Below are 23,859 nucleotides of genomic sequence, written 5' to 3'. Positions count from 1 at the left end.
CTGTGTAAGAGGTTTGGAGGGGGAGGGAGTAGACACTGAATGAGCTGCTCCTTGTGTCCAGGCAACTTTCAAAGGCTGGATGGATATCATGTATGCGGCTGTGGATTCCCGAACAGAGGTGAGTTGGCCCACTGTGACCCCTGCCACCTCAGCACTATCTGAAGAGGAAAGCCTTGCTTTCAGGTGAGGTGACCACCCAGAAGCCTGATATTATCCCTCTCTGGGCAGTTCCCAGTGGGGCCACTCTTGGATATTTAAGCCAACACTGCCGACACCCCTCCACACACACTTTCCCCACGTCTGCCAGATCTTAATGTGCTCACTCAGAGGGAAGCATCAGTTAAAGAACTCCATACAGGGGCATTTCTGGGGCCAAGGTGAGGACAAAGGGGCTTCCCTCAGGATGAGAAGGGGTTTCAGGTGCTCTCCTAGTGGACAGGCGAAGGAGAGGGACCTATGGGAGAAACGCCCTTTTCTTCTTTGTCCAACGGGGTCTCCACCAGCCCACTGCTGCACTTGCCAAACCCTGGGCTGCCTCTTCTCTGTCTTTGACTTTCCTTAGTGCTCCCGTGTGTCCTTGTCATGGGGTAAGGGATTTAGTGTCCCCAGGGTGGGGCCCTCAGAGCCAAGTCATGGAAGTGGCCAAGAAGCTCTCCATCCTCCCTGTCCTTTGGTAGGACAGTTAGAGTTGTGTATGCCACACAGTCCCATTGGAGGTCACAACAGGATGGGACAGCAATGGCCTACACAGGGCTGGTCTGCTGACCAAATCCCTTTGCACGCATTTTTACTGTTCCCACCTTCCCCCCTTCCTCTTTCATTCTTATTTCCTGGGACCACCTTCCACAGCTTACTGTGTCTAGGCTTTTGTTTGGGGGCTGAGTTTTGGGGGTAACACAAACTAAGAACACCAAACTCCCCCCCTCAATCTGCTCTGTCTTTTCTAGGTGGACATGCAGCCCCAGTGGGAAGACAACGTGTATATGTACCTGTACTTTGTCGTCTTCATCATTTTTGGTGGCTTCTTCACGCTCAACCTCTTTGTTGGGGTCATAATTGACAACTTCAATCAGCAGAAAAAAAAGATAAGTGGGGCTCAGGTGTTCCTGTCGTGGTGATGAATCCTTTTGGGGACTCTTCCATGTGGTTCTCCGTGGGCCTGGAGGCTGCTTCCCACCACACCTGGCCAACTGGGCCAGCAATTCAAGGCACGGGTTCTAAGATGTGGCACTGCTCAGGCCAGGCAGTGCCAGGGACAACTCAGGGTCATGTTTGTGGTGTTTGGACGCATTCAGGGCCACCTGATGATGCTTAAGAGGTCCTTGTGGTACTGTCCCAGGAATTAAGCCCAGATTAAGTACATATGCCCTAAATGCTGAACTATCTTCCAACCCAGTGATGAATTCTTACATGATCCGTCCCCCTGGTTTCATGACTAAACCCTTTTGGGCCTGACCAGGAGCCCAACTTTGACCAACTTTCCCCTTTTCGCAGCCCCACCCCTGTGTGGTATCTGGGGCCACCTCTGAAGGAGCAATGCTCCATCTTGCCCCAAGTCACCATGTTTGTTCCCAGAGTTCCCGGCTGGGGCGCCTGTGTTGGGTGTCCCAGGTGGCCCCTTGAGAAAGGTCAAGAGGAAAGAAAGATCATTGCACTTATTATTTATGTCTGGGGCCCTGCCCTCCTGAGGGCACTCCTGGAAGAACTAAGACCCTCATGTTGGTACAACCCAACTCTCCTTGGGATAGGGAAGAAGAACCTTGCCTCCGTGGGAGCTGCTCACCAACAGGACCAACTCCAGACGACCTGCCTTGTTTTTATGCAAAGATGAAAGCGGGAAAACTGTAAAATGCACTCCTGCTCTCCTATCACACCTGCCCTTCAATGAGGGCGTGAAGCCCCATTTGAGTCTTGCATAAACCCAGATTTCTACCCTATACCGCCCCATGAACTAGTCAGCTGCCAAAGTATGACAAGTACAGCACTGGTTTGCGTATCAGACAAACCTGGGTTTGCAGGCCCAATGCCACCATTTGTGGGATCCTTGAAACTTGTAAACCCTCAGCACCCTGAGTCGTATCCTCCATTAGAAGAGAATAGTATTCCTCCCTTCCTGGTGCTGTGAGAAGCTCTCGAATCCTGTCCAGAAAACACCCAATTTACAGCCCTTCAATAAAAAGTGTTTTCTTACCATATAGAACATGTACCCGAAAGGCAGGCATTTCACCAGCAGGAGTTCTCAAGCAGAGTTCTTGGGCTCCAAGTGGGCAGGGCAGGACAGTGGGCACTTCCGGAAGCCTCATTCAACTACCCACCGTGATGAACTTCAAGATATTCGAGTCATGCTTTCTCCCATTTTACAGATGAGGAAACCAAGGAAACTGTCCATGTTAGAGGAGTGAAAAGGGTCCGTGGTCAATTTGGGGCCAGAAACCAGATACTCTGACTCCCTATCCAGAATCCTCAGTGTAAGCCCAGCCAGCACTTGCCAGCCCCAGTCTCTGCCCAGAGGTTCCTCCCAGGAAACTCTCTGTCACAAATGTTCTCTCACACTCCTCAGAGCTCAGTCCCCCTCCCTCACCCTCAGCACTTGCACAAACATGTTGGGGAAATAGGAGGCTTTCAAAGTGTGCCAAGAAATGAAAGGTGATGGGTTTGAATGAAGATAATGCCAGGGGTCCCTTCAAGAAATCCATGCCCAGAGCAAAGGGAGGAGTAGTTCCACTGAGCAGTGGGAAGGGCGTGGGGAATGTTCCGGCATTGTGGCAACATAGGGCCATACGGCTCGCAGGACCTCAGAAGGGCCAGACAAGAGTTTTTCAGCACTCTTGGATAAGACAGTAAGCATTCTCAGAGCATCCTCCCTAGAAAGGGCCTGAGAGCTGGGTTCAGGTCTCTGCCCCACAAGGCCTGAGGGGAGCTCCAGCCTCTCAGACTCTGTCTTCTGGTGCCCCGTGGATCCCACTGGAAGGAGCAGGCTGGATCCAAAGCTCACACCCAAACTGCCGTGTCTGAGCAGCTGATCTCCTTGGGTCCTGCTCTTCACTCTTCTCCCACACTCTCTCCAGGCAGCATGTCCAGGTTCCTGGAAAGGAGAACAGGCTTTGTTCAGAGACCCAGGCAGGGGACCCAATGCTCTCTGTCCAAGTTGTGGCACGTGGGGCTCTCACTGGTTGCTCTTGGCCTTGGTGTGTCTTCCCGCAGACAGGGACAGAGGTGGAGGGTCTTCCTCTCCAGCAAGCACTGGGTGGGTATGCCTGTAGCTCCTGCAGCATTAATCACAGTCGTGTGTTATCCTCTCCTGCACTTAGGGGGCCAGGACATCTTCATGACGGAAGAGCAGAAGAAGTACTACAACGCCATGAAGAAGCTGGGCTCCAAGAAGCCCCAGAAGCCTATCCCGCGGCCCCTGGTGAGCCCCCAAAGCTCCCCTCTCCCGGGGAGTATATGGACTTGCCACCCAACCCCTCTATCTGGACTGGAGCAAGTGGGGGTGGATAGTGCTCTCCACGGAGGAAAGCTGAGTTGGGTTTGTAGATGAGATCCCGAGAATCCTAGGCCCAGAGAGTAAGAAGTCTCAAAGAAGCAACTCGTTCTGTAATGAAAAGACTTCCTACAGGCACTCCAGAGAGGTCTGGTTAGGGAGGGACTGAAGTTTCCATCGGTTTAGGATCTGAGAATAATAGGATTAGAAGGAGACTAGGTTCAGTGTGTGTGAGGGTGGTTGGAGCCTCTAACTGAGTGTCTGTGTGGTTGGCATCACTGCCAAGGCTGTATTGGGTGTCAGCCTCACTGTGATTGTGCATCAATGCTTACAGTAGAACAGGCCAGAATCTACCCACCCAGGGATGCTGGGTCAGATGACACAATCAGAACCAGAGAGTCTCCCACGCTAGAGCATAAAGAGGGGCCCAAACTAACAGTCATATTTGACTTCAATTCCTGTATTCCCCAAAACCCTAAGAGATTATCCTCCCTCGTTAGATGCAGCACCCAAGGCAAAGTAAAAGTACAGCAGGTAGGGCACTTGCTTTACACTCAGCCAAGTTTGATCCCAAGTACCACATACGGTCCCCTGAGCCCTGCCAGGAGTCAATCCTGAACACAGAGCCAGATATAAGTCCCAAGCATCACCAGATGTAGCTCCTGAAACAAAAATAAATAAGCAAATAGTAAATAAATGTTGTATCCACACTGTCTATGACACCATCTAAGTTTTTCTCTGGCCTCTGTCAAAAAATAAAAAAAACATAAAATCTCTAGTGGGGCCAGGGAGCGCAAGTGATTAAAATATAAGTCTAGTATGTGCAGAACCCTGGGTTTGAACCCTGGTACCAGAAGATTCTCTGAGCATTGTTTGGGATAGGAGGAGGCGCTGGTGACTCCCTGAGCAATACCAAAGTGACCTCCAAGCTACCAGGAGCTCATCAGAAGCTCACCAATGGGACACTCATTACTGAGAGTAACCCCTGAGCACTACTGGATGTGGCACATATATATGTATATATATATATATGTGTGTGTGTGTGTGTGTGTGTGTGTGTGTAAATGTATATGTGTATATATATATATATGTGTTATCACTGTATCACTGTCACTGTCATCCCGTTGTTCATAGATTTGCTCAAACAGGCACCAGTAACATCTCCATTCATCCCAACCCTGAAATTTTAGTAGCCTCTCCTTACTCATCCTTCCCAACGGTGCCATATTGGAGGCTCTTTCAGGGTCAGGGGAATGAGACCCGTTATTGTTACTGTTTTTGGCATATGAGTACGCCACAGAGAGCTTGCCAGGCTCTGCCAAGAGAGACCCAAAGTACAGCAACCAAACTTAAAAATGGCCGGCCATGGTGTGTACAGTGCATATTATATAATATGTATATGTACAGATATATATATTTAGGCTCTCTTTGGTTGGCCGAGTTGGAAGTGTACTGCCAAACTTCTTACAGCCAACTTCTGAGCCATGCTCTCCAGTGAATGGAGTTTGCATCTTGTACCTTGACATAACCTTTCTGTGGTTAAGATGCATCACTTAGGAAGAAAACTACAGCTGCTGCTCGTGGCACAATCCCATTAGCTGTTCCCCTTGCAAGGACCAAGCCTAAGGACGGTCGACAAAGGAGAAGGCTTTTCCTTAAATGAATTAGGGAGACACATCTTCTGTTGGCCTAGGCATTAAGATTTCTAAATCAAGGCGGGGGAGGGCATCCATAAGCTACTAAAAATTTCATGAGCAGAGTCTTGAAAACATTTACAGGAGGCATAAAAAAATGTTATGATCTTTGGAAAGCTGTACCTGGAAACAGGCCATGCATGTATTACTAATCTCAGTTCTGATAAGCAGAGTTACAGCGAAGAGTGACAGGCTGCTCGGAGTTCTGGGGACAGGTTGCTTTCCAAGTCTCCCATATAATCAAGATCACTGGGGTTGGGGCCAGAGAGGTAGTACAGAGGGTAAAGGACTTGAGTTGCACTCAGCTGCTAACCTGGTTTGAATCCCAGGCACCATCAGGCGTGACCCCTGAGCACAGACCCAGAAGCAGCCTGAGCACCTCCTAGTATGGCTTTCCTCCCCCTCGCCCCTCAAAAATGGGTAAATTGGGATTAAGTGAGCCTGAGGGAACTTTTTAGGGCTCAGGGAGTCCCCCTGTCAATCAGTCCCCTGGGCAGAACAGGCTGAAAATAAAAAGAGGTGGGAAAAGGTTGAGCCTTGCCAAACAGTCAAGCCAGGGGCTCTGGGAGGAGGCTCCAAAGACTTTCAGATAAATCAGCTGCTGAGTCTCTGTTGCTCGCACTGCCATTCACACTGCCTTTGAGTCCATATTTGAAGCAGGGACTGGGCCCGTAGCACAGCAGACAGAGTGTTTGCCTTGCCTATGACCCACGGAGGTTTGAGCCCCTACATCCCATATGGTCCCCTGAGCACCACCAGGAGTAATTACTGGGTGCAAAGCCAGGAGGAACCCCTGAACATCTCCAGGTGTACCTAAAACAAAACACTTGAAACATTGATGCCAGAGAGTTCATGCTAGGGACAACACTTGGCAAAGTCCTCAGTGTTCAGTGCCTTCCCCTGCCTGCCTCTCCCTTTGTCACATCTCTGTTTCTCCCCTCCCACCCACCCTCCCTAGCCCACCAAAGCTTCCTCTTGGCAAGCAGTGCCGTTTCCCTAGGACAGGGCAAACTGCTTTTCCCAAAGGGATTTTGGGAGAGAACATTGTCTTAGTATACAGCTAGTGGGGGTGGAGAGGTGATACAGTGGGTAGAGCACATGCCTTGCACGTGATCACTCTGGCTTGATCCCTGGCACCACTTATGGTCCCCTGAGAGTTGCTAAGGTCACTCCTAAGAGCCAGGAATAGCCCCTGAGCATACTGAGTGTACACCCACCCCTCAAAAAACTGCAAAAAAGTTAAGGTTGGTTGCTATTCATGGTGCTAGACATACAAATGGAAGTCCATGGTTAACCCGGAAGACCTACAGTGAAATCAACATTTCTTCTAATGAAGCCATGAGCAAGATCCCCACACATCTAACGTGGAAGAGGACCTCAGATCCAACTGCGAGCCTGAGGTTCAGTGGCCCTCTCAGTGAGAGGGAAATGTGTCACTAACTCACTAGCAACGTGAAGCCGGTGTCGGTGAAGACACGTGGCTCACCTCTCAGTCTTGTAGAGTAAGTGTGACAAATATGCTTTCCTGAGCACCATGCCTCCATTCCACCCCAAATCAGCTCTGGTCAGGAATGTTTTGTTTTGTTTTCTTTGGGGGCCACACCCAGCAATGCTTAGGGGGTACTCCTGGGTTTGCACTCAGGGATCACTCCTGGCAGTGCTTGGGGAAGCATATAGGGTGCCCGGGATTGAGTCCCAGGAGGCTGTACCAAGGCAAGTGCCCTACTCACTGTACTATCTCGGCTGCCCCAGGCCAGGAGCATGCAAACAGACTCTGACATCTTCAGGGTGCCTGAAGGGAAGCTAGCAGAGGGGCCCCAGGCAGGAACTGCCTCTGGCTGCTCTCCAGGCCTCACAGGCCTTGGCCTATCCGAGAGTCTGGCTGGAATCCATGTGGCAGGCAACATCTTGACATTCATCATCCAGTGGCACAAACCTGATGCTCCTCTGCCTTCCTCAAAATCCAAAGCCTAGAACGACACCCAAAGGATAAAGATACACTCCAGCTCCACCTGGGATGCTTCCTCCTGGGTCCTGCTTCCCTCTCCTGAACTGTGGATGCTGGGATTCTCCCCTTTGCCCCAGGATCAATCCCCAATAAGAGGAGCATGGCACTGGCCCGGGATTTCTCTTTTAAAAAATTTTTAAAAATAAATTTTCCCTATTTTTTATACACCACAGTTTTTACAAAGTTGTTCGTGATGATTTGTTACAGGCATCCAATATCCCAACACCAGTCCCGCCACCACTGTTACCTTTCTTCCACCACTGTCTCTAGTTTCCCTAGCACCCCTCGAGCCTCCCCCTGTAGCAGGCCCACAATAATTTATTTTATATTGCTTGTTATCACAAAATGGCTAATGGAATGATCAAAAAATGTGGAGGTCGATGTGGAGGTCTCGTCCTGTTCAGCAGGGAGAACCCTTCGTGGGGCTGAGAAGGGGACGCAGCCAAATGAACAGACGCAGAGCCCGGAGGAGGGAGAAAAGGCATTTATTCTATGGCAGTTACAGTATTTATACCTCCCTGCTGGGAGGAGATGGTATAGTATGCATGCCGGGACCCCCAATAGAAATTCAGGGTGTGGCATGGGCATTAGCTAGTGATAAACAAATGGTGATAGGATAAGATCAGTAAGACCAGGAGTGGCAACCTTTGCTAGTGTGGCATGGGCATTAGCTAGTGATAAACAAATGGTGATAGGATAAGATCAGTAAGGTAAAATGGCTCCCTACAAAAAAAAATACTTAAAGAAAATTTGTAGAAATTAGTGTATTTTACCATGGAGACATTAACTCCTTGCTTAAGGATTTACTAAGCTGTTGTTGCAAGTTAAGTCTTCTGTGTTAATGTTTTTGCAGTTGAGATTAGTTGGCTTCTACATTCCATTCCCATCCAATCTGATGTGCTCCTACTGGGGTGTTAGTATTGTAGAGTTTGCAGATGTCATGCTCCAGAAAATGCAGAATATTTAACCGGACAGTCTGGTTGGAGGTATGGTGGCAACTCTGGGGATGTGACTGTGGCTGCTGGAGCTTTGGTAGGGCACAAACTTGGCCTCCCCCCACTCAGATCTCCCCAGAGGCCTCAGCTAGGACTGGGTGTACGAGAAAGGACGAGGCCTTTTGACACCAGAGCAAGGGGGTCACTTGTTGGCAGAGCCCACCCAGACAACCTTAGTTGTCTAAGTCCTCACACTGTAAATGTACTACTCCTTGCCACTGGGAAAACCCCAACTCTAAATCTTATATTTCTCCAAAAGACTAGCCCTTCCACAAGCCAGGGATTTTGTATTCTCTAACATTCCCTGTCACAGAAATCACTAAAAGCAGGTTTCACATGCTCAACTTTATAGGAAAATAATATGCTGGAGAATATCGCATCATCAGTCACCCACTTCATCCTCTCTAAGGGCGCTGAGGGGAGTGTGGCATTGATCCCTGCCTACAAGCTAAGTCAAGCGCTCTGAGCAAGGAGCTGCCCTCCCAGGCATCTGACAGCCAGGGCAAATCTGGTGCCCAGAACTTAGCAATGTAGTCGCTGGTTCCACTTAATGAGGTCGTGAGGCCATAAGTGAGTCTCTCTTTTTTTTTTGTTAAATCATGTTCAGTGATGAAATGGAAGCTATTAGTGGCTCGGTGATCACCCTCCCAAGCAGAAAAGATGGGAACCAGATTTTATGCCTAGAGAAAGCCCTTTGGGTCTGGTTTGTTTGTTTGTTTGTTTGTTTGTTTGTTTGTTTGCTTTTGCTTGTTGTTCGTTTGGGGATGCACCCAGAGGTCCTCAGGGTTTACTCCTGGCTCTGCACTCAGGGTCACTTCTGGCAGGCTTAGAGGGACCGTGTGGGCTGCGGGGGATAAGTCCAGATCAGCCCTATGCAAGGCAAGTGCTCTACCCACTTTCTTATCTCTCTGGCCCACTGGGAATCCCATCCCCACCAGGAGATAGAAAGCAGTAACCAACTTCTCTTATAATCCTCCTCCCCTCTGCCTACTTGACAGCTTCTGGGAACACTTTGGTAAGATTTGTGAGAGAATCCTCCCATCCTTTTTCTGGGCTTCGCAAGCCCATTATACTAGACTAAATATAACATAACTTAGGAGAATGGTCTTATCATTTTACTTGATGTGTGGGTAACAGTACTGTCTATTCTGTCATTCACTCATCCGCCTATCCATCCATTCATTCATCTGGGAACATCTATTGTGTGCCAGGTACAGGGGATCGAGCAATGAGCAAGATGGAAAAAGTTTCTGCCCTCATGGGGATTTCAGTCAGTGACCCAGGAAATCATTTCTCAAGACTCTCGTATTCATTCACAGACATATGAATATGCTGGAGTATATGCTGGAGAAGTCAAGGAAAAAGGAATGAGTTAAAAGCAAAGCGTGCCTCGAACTGAGCCTAGAGGAATTTTAACATCTAAAGTTTGGTGACAAAGAATAAAAGTAGTATCCAGAAAGGCAAGAAAAGAACCTGAAAAGCAGGGCATGATTGAAACCAAGAAAGAAAGGTTTTTAAGTAGAAAGCGATGCCAGACGTGTGTCATTGGATTAAGCAGTATGGAGGTTATTAGTAACCTCAACAACAACAACAAAAAAACATGACAGGATATATACAAAAGCCATGTTGGAGTGGGTGGAGGAGTGAACGGGAAATAGTGATTACATACAACTATTCCAAGAAATTTAACTAAAAATAGTGAGAGAAGTAAGATGGCAGTGGGAAGAATTATGCAGTTCAAGAAGATTTTTCTTTAGGTTAAGGAAAACTAAGTCATTGGAGATTTAGCTATGGGCCTAAGAGATAATAGCCAAGAGTGGCCAAGTGTGACCAAGAGTCTCACTCATCAGTAATGAAGCAAAGGGACAGGAGCCTGGTAAATGGTAGCAAAGAAAAGGAGGCAGAAGTTGAACTAGGTAGGTGATACAGCTTCAAAAAGGATGAGTTTCATAAGATTCACTTTATGGGGCTGGAGCAATAGCACAGCGGGTAGGGCATTTACCTTGCACGCGGCTGACCTGGCTTAGATTCCCAGCATCCCACATGGTCCCCTGAGCACCACTAGGAGTAACACTCCTGAGTGCAAAACCAGGAGGTAACCCCTGTGCATTGCCGGGTGTAACCCAAAAAGCCAAAAAAAAAAAAAAGATTCACTTTATAAGAGGAACAGAGGGCTGGACGTGACAGTGGTGATGGAGAAGGACCTCAGACTGCCCTCAACTCTGAGAACATGGGGTGATGAGGAGTGAGCAGCCTTGGAAGAGGTGAAGATTTTGAAATCAAGGTGGACCTTAAGAGAATGATTCTAGAGAAGGTGAAGAGTAGAGAATTGTAAAAAACTAAGGAACGCCGAAGGGCGAGTACACTCGCGGGCTCTCTGGGCAGCTCTGTCTCACCGCCTGTGTTCGGTGCCCCGGAACCGCTGTGTGTGCTGTCGGTCAGGGGCAGGCGACGGAAGGAAGAAGGCCAAACTGGTTGCTTGATCAGTTTATTTCATTCTCTCTCTCTGCTTCTCTCCCGGCTCTGGATCTCTCTCTGGATCTGTGGATCTGGCCCCCGTGGATCTGGCCCCCGTGGATCTCGCCCCGTGGATCTGGCCCCCCAACCCACTCTTCCAGCCTAGTTAAATCTCCACAGCATCAGGGGGTTGGGGCATACACGTAGGTGTGGTCACCATCAATAGGGTAAGGGCCTTTCCCTTAGGGGATGCTTCTCCTAGGACTTAATTCTCTTTCAGCAGGAGGATCCACCCAAGGGTGGAGTCCCATGAATGTGTTTCTCTTCTCCTCAGCCAGCAAACATATAAGAATTCATAATATTAATTATCTTGTATGGACACAATAAGAGATGCATTAAAGCTTATAGAATTGCTCTCCTGGGGCCATCTCAATCTCAGACTACAGTGCTCAGGCCAGATCAGTCTTTCCTATCCCTGGCAGGGTCCCAGTCTCATAATTACTATTGGATCATGACAGCATTTGTCTATGATCAAGCTCTTAACTTATAGTTAAGAATTAGGCACTTTGGCCAGGCCCATCTCGATGCCAGGGTAGCACATAACTCACCGCTTGCCCTGGATCCTTCCCGTCCCACGTCGGAGACCCTACTTTGGGGTGCTAGGAACTGAGGGCAACTGAGGCTTAAGTGGAGAAAGCAGATGCCCAGGAGGGAATAATATTCGAGGTTAATTAATTCCCAAGTTATAAAAACATAATATTGTCTTCTTGTGTCTATACAAAACAGACATAGCTTTAAAGTAAATTATTCAAAAGGCACAAGAAGAGGAGAAAGGCAATATTAACTTATATAATATAAATTCAGTATCCTATGAAGGTCTGACCTTGCAAATTAGCAGAGTCAGATTAAGGGAAAGCCTCGGATTAACTGTTTGGGGGGAGAGAGCATAGAGAAGTGATTATAGCTAAACAAAGGGATGGGAGAGATTCGGGAACACCTTGATGGGTGTGCCTGGGGTAAGCCTAAACTCTGGGTAAAACCGGGACAAGCTACTTGTGGCAAGGAGGGAAAGGGCAAAGTAACGTCATCCTACAGAGAATGAGACTAGAGATCTTTTTGAAAAACAATATGGGCATTCCTTAAAAAACTAGAAATCGAGCTTTCGCATGACCCTGCAATACCACTTCCGGGAATATATCCTGAGGGGTCAAAAGAGCACAATAGAAATAACATCTGCACCTGTATGTTCACTGCCGCCTTGTTCACAGTAAGCAGAATCTGTAAACAACCTGAGTGCCTGAGAACAGACGACTAGTTAAAGAAACTTTGGTTCATCTACATAATGAAGTGCTTTGCAACTGTTAGGAAAGATGAAGTCATGAAATTTACTTACAAGTGGATGGTCATGGAGAGTATCATGCTAAGTTAAATGAGTCAGAAAGAGAGGGATAGACATAGAATGACTGCACGCATTTGTGGAATATAAAATAACATAATATGAGACTGACACCCAAGGACAGGAGAGATAGGGCCAGGAAGATTGCTCCATGGTTGGCAGCCTGCCTCATGAGCTGGGGAGAAGGCAGCTTGAATAGAGAAGGGATCACTAAGTCAATGATGGTTGGAGGGATAGTTCCGGATGGGAGATCAGTAAAAGAACATACTGATAGCCTCACAGTATCTATGTTGCAGACCATAATGCCCAAAAGTAGAAAGAGAGTATGGGGGAAATTGTCTGTCATAGAGGCAGGTGGAGGGGTGGAGGGGCAATACTAGGGTCATTGGTGGTGGAAAATGTACGCTGATGGAGGGGTGGGTGTTCAATCACTGTATGACTGAAACTCAAACACGAAAGCTTTGTAACTGTATTTCACAGTGATTCAATTTAAAAAAAGAAGAATGAGGCTAGAGTGAAGGACTCACAGAGAAGTAAGATGTTAGTAGCATAGGAAAGGCTATAGAATTATACTAGAAACTTATTTAAAAACACTATATAAATCCTGATTGAAATTATCTCTTGGATATCCAGGACACCCAGCTTATCTCCAAAAATGCAGACAACTAAAACCTAACCCCATGTCCTGACCTGCATTTGCACAACCCAGAAATAAGTAGACTATTTAAAGGAATGAATTATACCATTACATCTAATTTTGTCTTCTAACTACTCTTTTTGCTAGCAGTTCTGGAATATTTGAAATATTCAGAACACTGTAAGAATACAAAGTTAAATAAACATGGCCCCCTCCTCAAAGGACTCATTGTCTAGAAGTGAAGAAAAAAAACCTATATGGAGGGTCAGGGAAACGGCTCCAGAGGTTGGAGCCTATTCCTTGCATGCATGAGACCCCAGTTCAATCTCTGCCACTGTGTGACTTCCCTAACACTGCCAGGGAGCCTGAGCATTGCAAGTCTGCAAACCTAACCATTAGGCCTAGCGCTGCTGGACTAAGTATCACCTATGCTGGAATGAGTGGCACCCCCAGGGTTCCCAAACACTCTGGAAGACCCCCCAAATAAAGAAACTACATGAAATGTTAGAGCTCAGTGTAAAGCTACAAGAACCTAAAAGGGATTCTAAACTATGATTAAGAAAATTTTTCTTTTTGTGTGTATAGAGATGTAAAGGTTTAAAGAGACCACACTTGGCAATGTTCAGGCTTATTCCTGGTTGTGTGCTCAGGGATCAATCCTCGGTGGCTTTGGGGACCGTATGAAGTGCTGGATTTTGAACCCAGGTTGGCTGCATGCAGGGTAAATGCCCTTCCCACTGCACTATCACTTGAGACCTTGATTAAGGAAAGCTTTATGGATAAAGTAAGGCTTAGAAGGAGAGGGTCATTCAAGATTACAGGTTATTCAAGATAAGTCAAGTTAGGGAGCTTCTGTGGCAGATGGGAGGATGGGTGGGACCAGAGAAAGTGTCCAGTGATTTCAGAAGGCCAAAGAGTCCAGGAGGACTTGAATTAGCAATGAGAGGAACTCTTCTAAGAGTCAGCTTTCAGAAGGCGTAAGGCCAGCACTTGACTTCTGCCTGATGTAGGGTCTGAGGAAGACAACAGAGACAGACTTCCAACATCCATCTCTGGGGAACCCAGCCCGCCCAATAGCCTGGGGAGTGTCAGCTTAGAGGCCTTACTGCTACCTTCTCTTGCTTTCTCAGAACAAGTACCAGGGCTTCGTCTTTGACATCGTGACCAGGCAAGCTTTTGACATCATCATCATGGTTCTCATCTGCCTCAACATGATCACCATGATGGTGGAGACTGACGAGCAGAGTGAAGAAAAGACAAAAGTGCTTAACAAAATCAACCAGTTCTTTGTGGCTGTGTTCACCGGGGAGTGTGTCATGAAGATGTTCGCCTTGAGGCAGTACTACTTCACCAATGGCTGGAATGTGTTTGATTTTATTGTTGTGATCCTGTCCATTGGGAGTAAGTGGGCATCGTGGGTGGTGAGGGTCCTACGTGACGTGGAATCTGATGGAGAGAACAGAGCAGCCCAGTTGGGGGGAGGGGCACGAGAGGCAAGTTTCTACCCACCCTTTCAAAAGTTTGGGAATAGGCAGCAAACTTTCAAAACAGTTTTCTCTGTTAGAGGAATGGCCAGTATTTGTTGCTTCCCTGAACCTCTTAGTGAGATGAAGAGGTTCTATTTGGGTCTTTACTGGGCTGGCTACTGTGTGCACAACACATTGCCAGGAACCATCACTGTTCTGGAGAACCTAAGAGGGTGAGTTTCCCAGAGGCCTACTCTTAATGGCCTGGCAATACTCAGGCTTATTCCTGGCTGTGTGCTCAGGGATCAATTCTGGGTGGCTTCGGGGACCATATGAAGTGCTGGAGTAGTACAGTGGGAAGGGCATTTGCCTTGCATGGTCTTGCACACATATGGCAAGGGATGAATCATAAAATACTTCCTGGAAAAGAGGAGGATTGCCAGAGCTGCGAGGAAAGACGAGGAAGAGATTATTCAAGAGAAATTTTTCAATCAAGAGACTAGAATTAGGGGCTGGAGCAATAGCACAGTGGGTAGGGCATTTGCCTTGCAAGGGCGGATCCAGGTTCGATTCCCAGCATCCCATATGGTCCCCTGAGCACCGCCAGGAGTAATTCCTGAGTGCAGAGCCAGGAGTAACCCCTGTGCATTGCTGGGTGTGACCCAAAAAGCAAAAAAAAAAAAGACTAGAATTATATTTCTATATAACTAGACACTTAGATATGTGGATATATATACATATATATATAGATATGTCAGAGAAGTCAAGGGATCCCTAGGGGATCAATGCTACTGTGCCAACATGCTCCTCTGAGATGTTGCTGAATACTATGCCCAGGACCAGTGACACTCAGAGAAAAGTGGCGAGTCAGAAGCCTAAGTGAGAAAAAGGACTGCCATGAAGGAGTGCTTGCTGAGTTCTGAGCAATGGCTGGCCTCCAGGGATCTTTTCAGCAGCCCTGTAAGGAGGGAAATCTTTATCTTATAGATTCAAAATTGAGCCTCAGAGACTAAGGGGGGTAGAGGAGCTCATGGAGTTTAATAAGGGCACAGCTGCTTTTAGTCCAGGCTAATGTTCTCCCAGCCAACAAGTTGACTGCCTCTAACCACCAAGGACTACTTTCAGCCTTTCTGTGATTTTGCCGAAGTTTGGCCCTAGAAAGGCCAAAGTCCAGCACACTAGTCCTACTTTGCATTATTAATATATCCTAGTTTGACCTGCTTGCTTTTCATATCAAGACATAGCTATAGATGGAATTTTCCTTTGATTTACCATCAAAGAGTTAATAGCATCTAAATACAACTTGGAAGTGCTTGATCCATCTCCCTGCCCTACTGCTGAAACACAGCCTTGGCTTGTGTTTATTTGTTGTTTTAATTTTTGTTTTATTTACCAATTTGTGGCTATTTGCTTATTTGTTTAGTGGGGAGTTTGTTTTGTTTGTCTGCCTTCCAAGTGAAAAACTAAATGCTAATTTGATCTTAGACAGGGTATCTTACGTACATGACTTTCTTGGTTCTGTAGAAATAAAGTAATCTGAAGTACTTCATCCCATGATGGAGACACTTCAACTATGTGTTTCTATGACCTACACAGCAACAGTAACCATAAGGCAGAAATCACTCATAGAGACAGCAAAGAGCAGGTGAAAGAGTTCATTTGTCCATGATATTTCCCTTCTTTGCTCTCCCTGTACCCTTCCCAATAGCAAGACATGTATTGAGCAACTACTCAAGTACAAAGTACAACTTCCAAGTACAAATGTTCATTCTTTCTTTAGTAAATGCAAACCTTCAGGTTGTCAGAATCTCTGTTGATTCCATAAACACGGATTTGATCCCACACTATGGAAAAAAATAAAGTCTCATTTAGCTGGACTTTAAGAGACAGTGACATAAAGATTTTTTAAAATTTATTTATTTATTTATTTAATTTTATTGAATCACCATGAGATAGTTACAAGCTTTCATGGAACATGTGGGTAACAACCTCACAATGATCAAACACCCATCCCTCCACCAGTGCACATTTCCCACCACCAATATCCCCGGTATACCCCCCCTTTCCCACCCTTTCCCTGTCTCCATGGCAGACAATATTCCCCATACTCTCTCTCTACTTTGGGGCCTCTCAGTGTCATAAAGATTTTGTGATCCTAAAGTGTAACTGTCTTCCAAGTCTTCTCCCATTTTCTTCCCCTTCCCAACCCAATACCCAGAGCCCCTGTATTCATCCAATATATGGCTAGTGGGAGAAGAAGGCCAATGGGATCCTAGCAAGGAGAGAGAGCTGGCCACCATGCCTCTCACCATTTGTCTTGTTTGGTTGTGCAATCTCTCTTGCCTAATCTTTGGCAATTCCAAAAGCCTCTGCTGACCCCTGGACTAAGTGTGGCAAAATCCTCAAGTTACAGAGCACATAGGGATATATATATATATATATACACATTTCATCTCTCTGATCTTGTTCACCATTGGGGCTGTCACTGACCCTAAACAAACCCATCTTTGGGCCCTAACATAGAGTTCAAGCGCAGCTGGAAGTTAAAGAAACAAATCAAAGCCTTTATGCAGACAGCTGGCCATTCAAAGCCATTCTGCTTTAGCTGTCAGCCAGTTGCCCAACTCCTCAGCCCCCCTTATAATTAATACCAGGCCCTGTGCAATTATCCACAGGACCATGTGCCAGGAACTGAGTCAATCTTCACAGCAGGAAATGGGGAGATGAATCATAGTGGGATACTGGCCTTCACAGAGCAAAGGGCCTGAGTAGAAGCAAAGGCATATCCCAAAGACTGAATTCTCAGCAAAGATCAGGGGCTGTGCCAGGCACCAATATAGACAAGGACTGTGCATGTATGGGGTATGAGGTGATTCCATCCAGCTGGAAAAAGACTGCACAAGACAGAACCTAGACCATGGAGGTCGACTAAGAAGATATTCCAGGTAGTGGGCTAGATCAGAAGCAGGAACGAGGTTGAGACCTGCTTGAAAGAGAAAGAATTTGTGCCAGGGACACTTACTGAGCTCCTATTTTGTGCCCTCTACTGCCAGGCTTAGACTGGCATCCTTAAACATAGACACTTGCCCAGAGGTTTCTATAGAGCAGAGAGGAGGGGGTGTGATCACACTTTGCCAGGGACTGTGGGTGAATGTACTAATTAGATCATTTCCCTCTCTTTTAAGGCCTGGTATTTTCTGTGATTCTTAAGTCACTTGAAAATTACTTCTCTCCCACCCTCTTCCGCGTCATCCGCCTGGCTCGCATCGGCCGCATCCTCAGGCTGATCCGAGCAGCCAAGGGCATCCGCACGCTGCTCTTCGCCCTCATGATGTCCCTGCCCGCCCTCTTCAACATCGGGCTGCTGCTCTTCCTCGTCATGTTCATCTACTCCATCTTCGGCATGGCCAGCTTCCCCAACGTAAAGTACGAGGCTGGCATTGACGATATGTTCAATTTCAAGACCTTCGCCAACAGCATGCTGTGCCTCTTCCAGATCACCACGTCGGCGGGCTGGGACGGGCTCCTGAGCCCCATCCTCAACACGGGGCCCCCCTACTGTGACCCTACTGTGAACAACACCAACGGCTCTTTAGGGGACTGTGGCAACCCAGCCGTGGGCATCATCTTCTTCACCACATACATCATCATCTCCTTCCTCATTGTGGTCAACATGTACATCGCAGTGATCCTGGAGAACTTCAATGTGGCCACGGAGGAGAGCACAGAACCTCTGAGCGAGGATGATTTCGATATGTTCTATGAGACCTGGGAGAAGTTCGACCCAGAGGCCACCCAGTTCATTGCCTTTTCAGCCCTCTCAGACTTTGCAGACACCCTCTCAGGCCCCCTACGAATCCCAAAGCCCAATCAGAGTATATTGATTCAGATGGACCTGCCCTTGGTCCCTGGAGATAAGATCCACTGTTTGGACATCCTTTTTGCCTTCACCAAGAATGTTCTGGGAGAATCCGGAGAGTTGGATTCACTGAAGACAAATATGGAAGAGAAGTTTATGGCAACTAACCTTTCCAAAGCATCCTATGAGCCAATAGCAACCACCCTCCGGTGGAAGCAAGAAGATATTTCAGCCACTATCATTCAAAAGGCCTATCGGAGTTATGTCCTACACCGTTCCATCACACTCTGCAACCCCCAGAGGGTATCCAGGGCTGAAGAGGAAACTGGGTCACTCCCAGGTGGAGACTTTCCTGGTGCTTTTACGGCAAATGAACATTGTATACTCCCAGACAAATCTGCAACTGCCTCTGCCGCATCTTTCCCACCATCCTATGACAGTGTCACTAGAGGCCTTAGTGACCAAGTCAACATGAGCACATCCGGCTCAATGCAAAATGAAGATGAAGATATGAGTAAGACAGCAACTGCCCCTGGGCCCTAGTGAAGACTAACTGCACAGAATCTGATGTGACATTCTGCTCCCTGATCATTTCTTCCCACTTTAGGTGGTACCCAGCCACCAACTCACCAGTGCATGCCAGTGGTCTCAAGGTCAGAATAGGGCAGGTGCCAACATCCATGCCCACCTGGAAGAGGCTTCCAACACTCACAGGCATAATATGCAGAGAGCAGAACCACTGTGACTTCCCTTTTTGAATTTTAGTGTTAGGTGATGGGTTCCCTTCCTTCCAGAAAATGTCCCCTGGTCCTTCTATGTTGATTGTGACTAGAACTGACCTTTATCCAGACAAACTTCTCAGGACTAGAACTTCCAAAGAGCTATGACAGAGATGTCTCTTAAGAGAGACAGGATGGGGCCGGAAAGTTAGCACAGCAGGTGAGGTACTTGCCTTGTGTGCAGGTGCCAGGTTCAATCCCGGCGCCACGTGTATGGTCCCTGAGTACTTGCAGGAGTTGATTCCTGACCACAAAGTCAGGAGTCAGTCTTGAGCACTTCCAGGTGAGGCCCCAAAACAAAACAAAAGAGATGGGTGGGAACCCTTTGTGAAGCACCACATGGAGACTGGCATGCTACTTAGGATTTGCATGACTGCATGTAGAGAGCTGCCAGACACTTACTCCAGCCCAGGGTTGTACCTGTGGCCTCTGTTATGAAAGGCCTTAGAGACCTCTAATAAAACTAATATTTTTAAAAGTATATTAATAGAAATGTCCTATCTTAAAGCATCCTAATTTAACTTGCGTGGCATGGAGGGGTCATCATCATTCCTTCTCTGTCCCTTTCAGGGCTCCTGTTGTTTTATAGTCTGAAGCTGGGTGAGGCAGGAAGAATCTCTTTTCCAGGGGTTTGCACTTATCCTAAATCCTCCACCATTTTCCAAGACGACATGGGTCAAGTGCTTTCCCCTCTCAACCTTGGTTTCCTATTTTTGGTGTTGGGATGGGAGAGGAGGAGGAGGATTACGGACATGGATATTACAGGGCTAAGGCCCTTGCATAGCTGGTTGTGGAACTCAGTGGGCCTCTTTCCAGTCTCGACAAAAAAAAAAAACTATTTTTCTCTGCCTGCAGCAACCATCTTTCTGCATCGCTGCTAAGGTGGTGATTTTGGATTCCTCCCATTCCCCATTTTACATCTGCTGGTCGGACTTCTAGGAGGTTTTCATATTTATTTTGGGTCAAGACTCCATGACTCATCTCACCAAAAGAAAAAAAGCATTTTGAAAAAGATGACCTGAAAGATAAAAGTTACGGCCACTATTTTCTTTAATATTCCTTATAAATGTTATCAAGCACTGGTGATAGGCATTGCTCTTTACAGTGATAAGGGGGAGGGTGAACCCCCAAAGATTCAGTGACTTATGCAGTAAAATAACTTGTTAGAGGTGGTTATTTAAACCAAATATTCAGGCCTAAGGATGGATAGCAAGGTATTAGTACATAAAAAAACTTAGGTCAAATTTTACTTACTTATGTATTTTGAAATTTTGTAGTACTGGGGTTTTATATATGCAAATCAAGGGCTCCCCTACATCCCTGGCCTAAATACCTTAAAGAAAACCATATTCTTCATAAACTCTCTGGATGGTCCCAGCCACAATGGTAAGAATTCAAGTCAATTTGTTGAGACCTATTTAATCACCTCATAAGATTTTTTCACATAGACAATTACAAAGTCTACAGTAGGTCTCCCTGATAAGCCTCATGATGCAGAGTTCCTGGGGCCTTCCTCTCCTTTTAAGGTCACTGTGAATTTGTCAAAAGCCAAGGAGGGTTTGAAGATGCTTGTTAGGGGTTACCAGCGCCCACAGTGTAGGTTAATAAGACGATGACAGGTTAGCTGAGGACACTGGTTATCCCAGTACAAAGTAAATGCTTTCTAAAATCCTGGTTTGTATCTAAAAGATGAGGTCAGCGAGATTCTTTTCATCCTAGTTTTTAGGGAATTGAAAGCACAGATATTGATGGTGTCACTCCTTGAACATCTAAGTCCCATGCAGGTAGAGAAATTGCTTAGAGGATGCCGCCTGTTTGTTTTATAGAAAAGCAGAGTAGACACAGAATTTGGAGTCTGGTTTGCTTTCACAGTGTTATGCAAGATAGATAAATGTACTCAACTACCAGATTAATTTCATTAAGTAGGTGATATTATCAAAGATAATCGTACTTTTTTTGCTCCATATTGGGAATTGGGTTTTTGCCCCTCCAAAATAGATGTTAAAGTCCAACTCCATGGCATCTGTGAATCTTACTGGCAAATTTAGTAAAGATGTGATACTGGGTTAAGATGAGCTCTAGACCCAGTGACAGAGGTCCTTGGTTGCAAGAAAAAGTTAATCATAGAAACCTGAGAGAACTCCATGTGAAGACCAACATTTGTACACACATGCATGACAGCTGTGTGAAGGCAGAGAGAGGCATAAAGGAGAGCAGTGCAAATACAAGTCAATAAATGCCAAGAATTGCTCTAAGCCATCAGAAACTAGAAGAAGACAAGGTAGAATTCTCCTCTAGATTCATAAGAGAAAACCCAGCCCTGCTGATATTTAGTTCAGAGCTGTGAGGATGTAAATATCTGTTTTAAGTGATCTCAAAGTAACTTCCAAGTACCAGCTAGCTTGTGAACTGTCACTGTCACTGTCATCCTGTTGCTCACCAATTTGTTCGAGCGGGCACCAGTAATGTCTCTCATTGAGAGACTTATTGTTACTGTTTTTGGCATATCCAATATGCATGGGTAGCTTGCCAGACTCTGCCATGTGGGTGCAATACTCTCGGTAGCTTGCCGGGCTCTCCAAGAGGGGCGGAGGAATCAACTCGGGTTCGCCGAGTGAAAGGCAAATGCCCTACTGCTGTGCCCTACCCTCCAGCCCACATTCAAATATATTAAAATAAATACATATGTCCAAATTACCAATGGGAACATTGGAAAGGTGATATGATATATGCATACATAAAACATCAACTTTTCAGAAATTTATCTGAGATTTTAAAAAGGTATCCTTTGAAAATTTCACTAAGACCTAGTTTCAAAATTAACTCAAGTTTCAAAATTCTAGCATGAAGCTAGACGTGGTGTGGCACAAATCTGAGAAGTTCAGGAGAGTTGAAGAATAACTTCTCCACCTCACCCTCAGAATTTCTGGTTTCAAGTATGAGAAGAGATCTTACTGCCAAGGGAAGCAAGAGACAGAACAGTGGTATAGATTGTATGAATATCTGGAAGCAGCAGATGCTTGAAAATAGGCCTCCACCATAAACAATAGCCCAACTTTGCAATTGTTAAACTGCACAGACATAGATGGCCAATAACATTCAGGAACATTCAGCCCACACAGATGGAAAGATATAGACAGAGCTTTAGTGTGCTAAAGCATTTGCCTTAAGACAAAGTTGAAGTGTCTTTCCTAAGTGCTGAGGATATAAAATTAATAAGACAGATCCTCAGCCTGGAGCAGAACACTGGCTGAAAGTATTTTTAAAATGCAGTTTCAAGATTTGCAGTAGAGACAGGCAAGGTTATTGCAATCATCCCTCCTATTGAAAACAATGAAACTGCTGGATAGATACTAGACAATAAATAACATGTAAGTTGGGAAGATGAAAGTAGAATAAGGGTTCTAAAGCTTACTTTTTATCCATAGGAAAGCAAATTATTTTATATTTATTACTTTGGGGTAAGATAAGAGTGCATGGCTTAATTAGTAAGATTGCCTTGAATAGAAAAGGAACAATATATATATATATATATACACATATATATTTTAAAACAAATGTAGGAGGAAACATGTTAAAAAATGATTAGCTATTCAAAAAGCAAGATAAGAGAGGGGATGAACCAGAAATATAGAACAAAAGAAGCAAGGAGAAAAGATAGTTATGTTGCATATTTGGACACAAACATTTTAGTAATTATATAAGTATAAATGAACTGAATGATCCAAAAATAAAGATTGTCAGGGCAGAATTTTTAGAGTTCAGATAAATGATGTTTACAGAGAGACACCTCTACAATTTAAGGTTATTGAACAAAAGTAAAAAGGGAAAAGTATAAAAAAAGATATGTCATAGAAAGAGAAACCAAGCATCTGAAAAATGCAAGTGTTTTACAATTACTTATGAAACAATAACAAAATAGTCCACAAATATCCAAATGTTTTCACCGGCTAGGAATATGGCTCAAAGGGGTGGATCACATGTCTGGCATGAGTGAGGTTTCGAGTCTGACCCCCAGCACTATAGGGTACCCCAACACGTCAGGGATATAGCCATGGTGGCTCCCAGCATAGACAAACTCTAGCACTGAGTTGTTGCTGGTATAATGGTCCCTATAACAAATGTTTTTGGAGGCTGGGGACATAACTCAACATGGTAGAGACATGGGTACCATACCAGCTGCAATTCTGTCACTGAAAGAAGCTTAGTGAAATAGCCACAGACACTTCATAGGTAACCTAGATGCAGAGCAGAGCAGTAGAAAGATGATATTCCAAATAATACTGGGGGGAATTGCATTTTCATAAAATAAGAAAGTGGGGCCACCTCCTCAACCATACTTTAAAAACAATTCCAGGCACAAAAGGCCATTCTAAATCTGAAAGTCAAATCAATAAAGCTTTTGGAAGGCAATTGAGGAAACTATCTCCATGACCATAGTATGAAGAAGGAACTGATAAATTTGACTATATAAAAATTTAGCATTACTTCATTGAAATATATCATCAAAAGAATGAAGAGTCAATATCTAAAACACTTGTAGCCAATAAATTTCAAATATTCCATAGAGATATTCATAAATGTCTACAAATCAATACAAAACAGGCAACACAGTAGAAAAATGGCCAGTGATTTGAGATGCAGTTTAGGAAAGGGAAATGTGGTGCATAAACCTAACAAGTAATCAGGGAGATGCAAATCAGCCCGAGTGAGAGGCCACCAGCCATCTAGCAAGTCTCAAAATTTTTAGAGTCTCACAAACATCAAATGCTGGCGAGAGCATCAGGAACTCTGCCTTTCTGGAGTGTTCAGATTGGCACAAACACTTTGGAAATAATTGAAGTTGGCTTAAAAAGTTAAAGATATACACCCCCCACCCCATAACTCAGATTTCCCACTCTTTGGTTTGAAACCCAGTGGCATCCATATTAAGATGTCTTAGCAACTTTCTTCATAATGGGTCCATACTAGAGGCAACCTCCATCAACAGGCAACCTCTGATTCTAATGATCATCAACCTAATGATCATCAGGAGAATAATGTAATAAATTGTGCTATTTTTTTAAAAGTTTTATTAGGGTGCC

At 45.6% G+C, this 23,859-nt stretch overlaps 1 protein-coding gene across 1 annotated transcript in view; it reads left to right on the top strand.

The window, feature by feature from the left end:
• SCN10A (sodium voltage-gated channel alpha subunit 10) overlaps positions 1 to 23,859 on the top strand; it is a 126,658-nt gene that overhangs the window by 71,826 nt on the left and 30,973 nt on the right. The window contains exons 23-27 of the mRNA XM_012934068.2: positions 62 to 118; positions 948 to 1,085; positions 3,308 to 3,412; positions 13,802 to 14,072; positions 17,323 to 18,510. Of these exons, the coding sequence (XP_012789522.2) occupies positions 62 to 118; positions 948 to 1,085; positions 3,308 to 3,412; positions 13,802 to 14,072; positions 17,323 to 18,510 (1,759 nt within the window). The remainder of the gene's footprint in view (positions 1 to 61; positions 119 to 947; positions 1,086 to 3,307; positions 3,413 to 13,801; positions 14,073 to 17,322; positions 18,511 to 23,859) is intronic.

This window comes from Sorex araneus, chromosome 4, assembly GCF_027595985.1.
Source record: "Sorex araneus isolate mSorAra2 chromosome 4, mSorAra2.pri, whole genome shotgun sequence".
NCBI lineage: Eukaryota > Metazoa > Chordata > Mammalia > Eulipotyphla > Soricidae > Sorex > Sorex araneus.
Note: the sequence above shows the minus strand (reverse complement) of the source record. Positions and strands in the feature narration are given on the sequence as shown.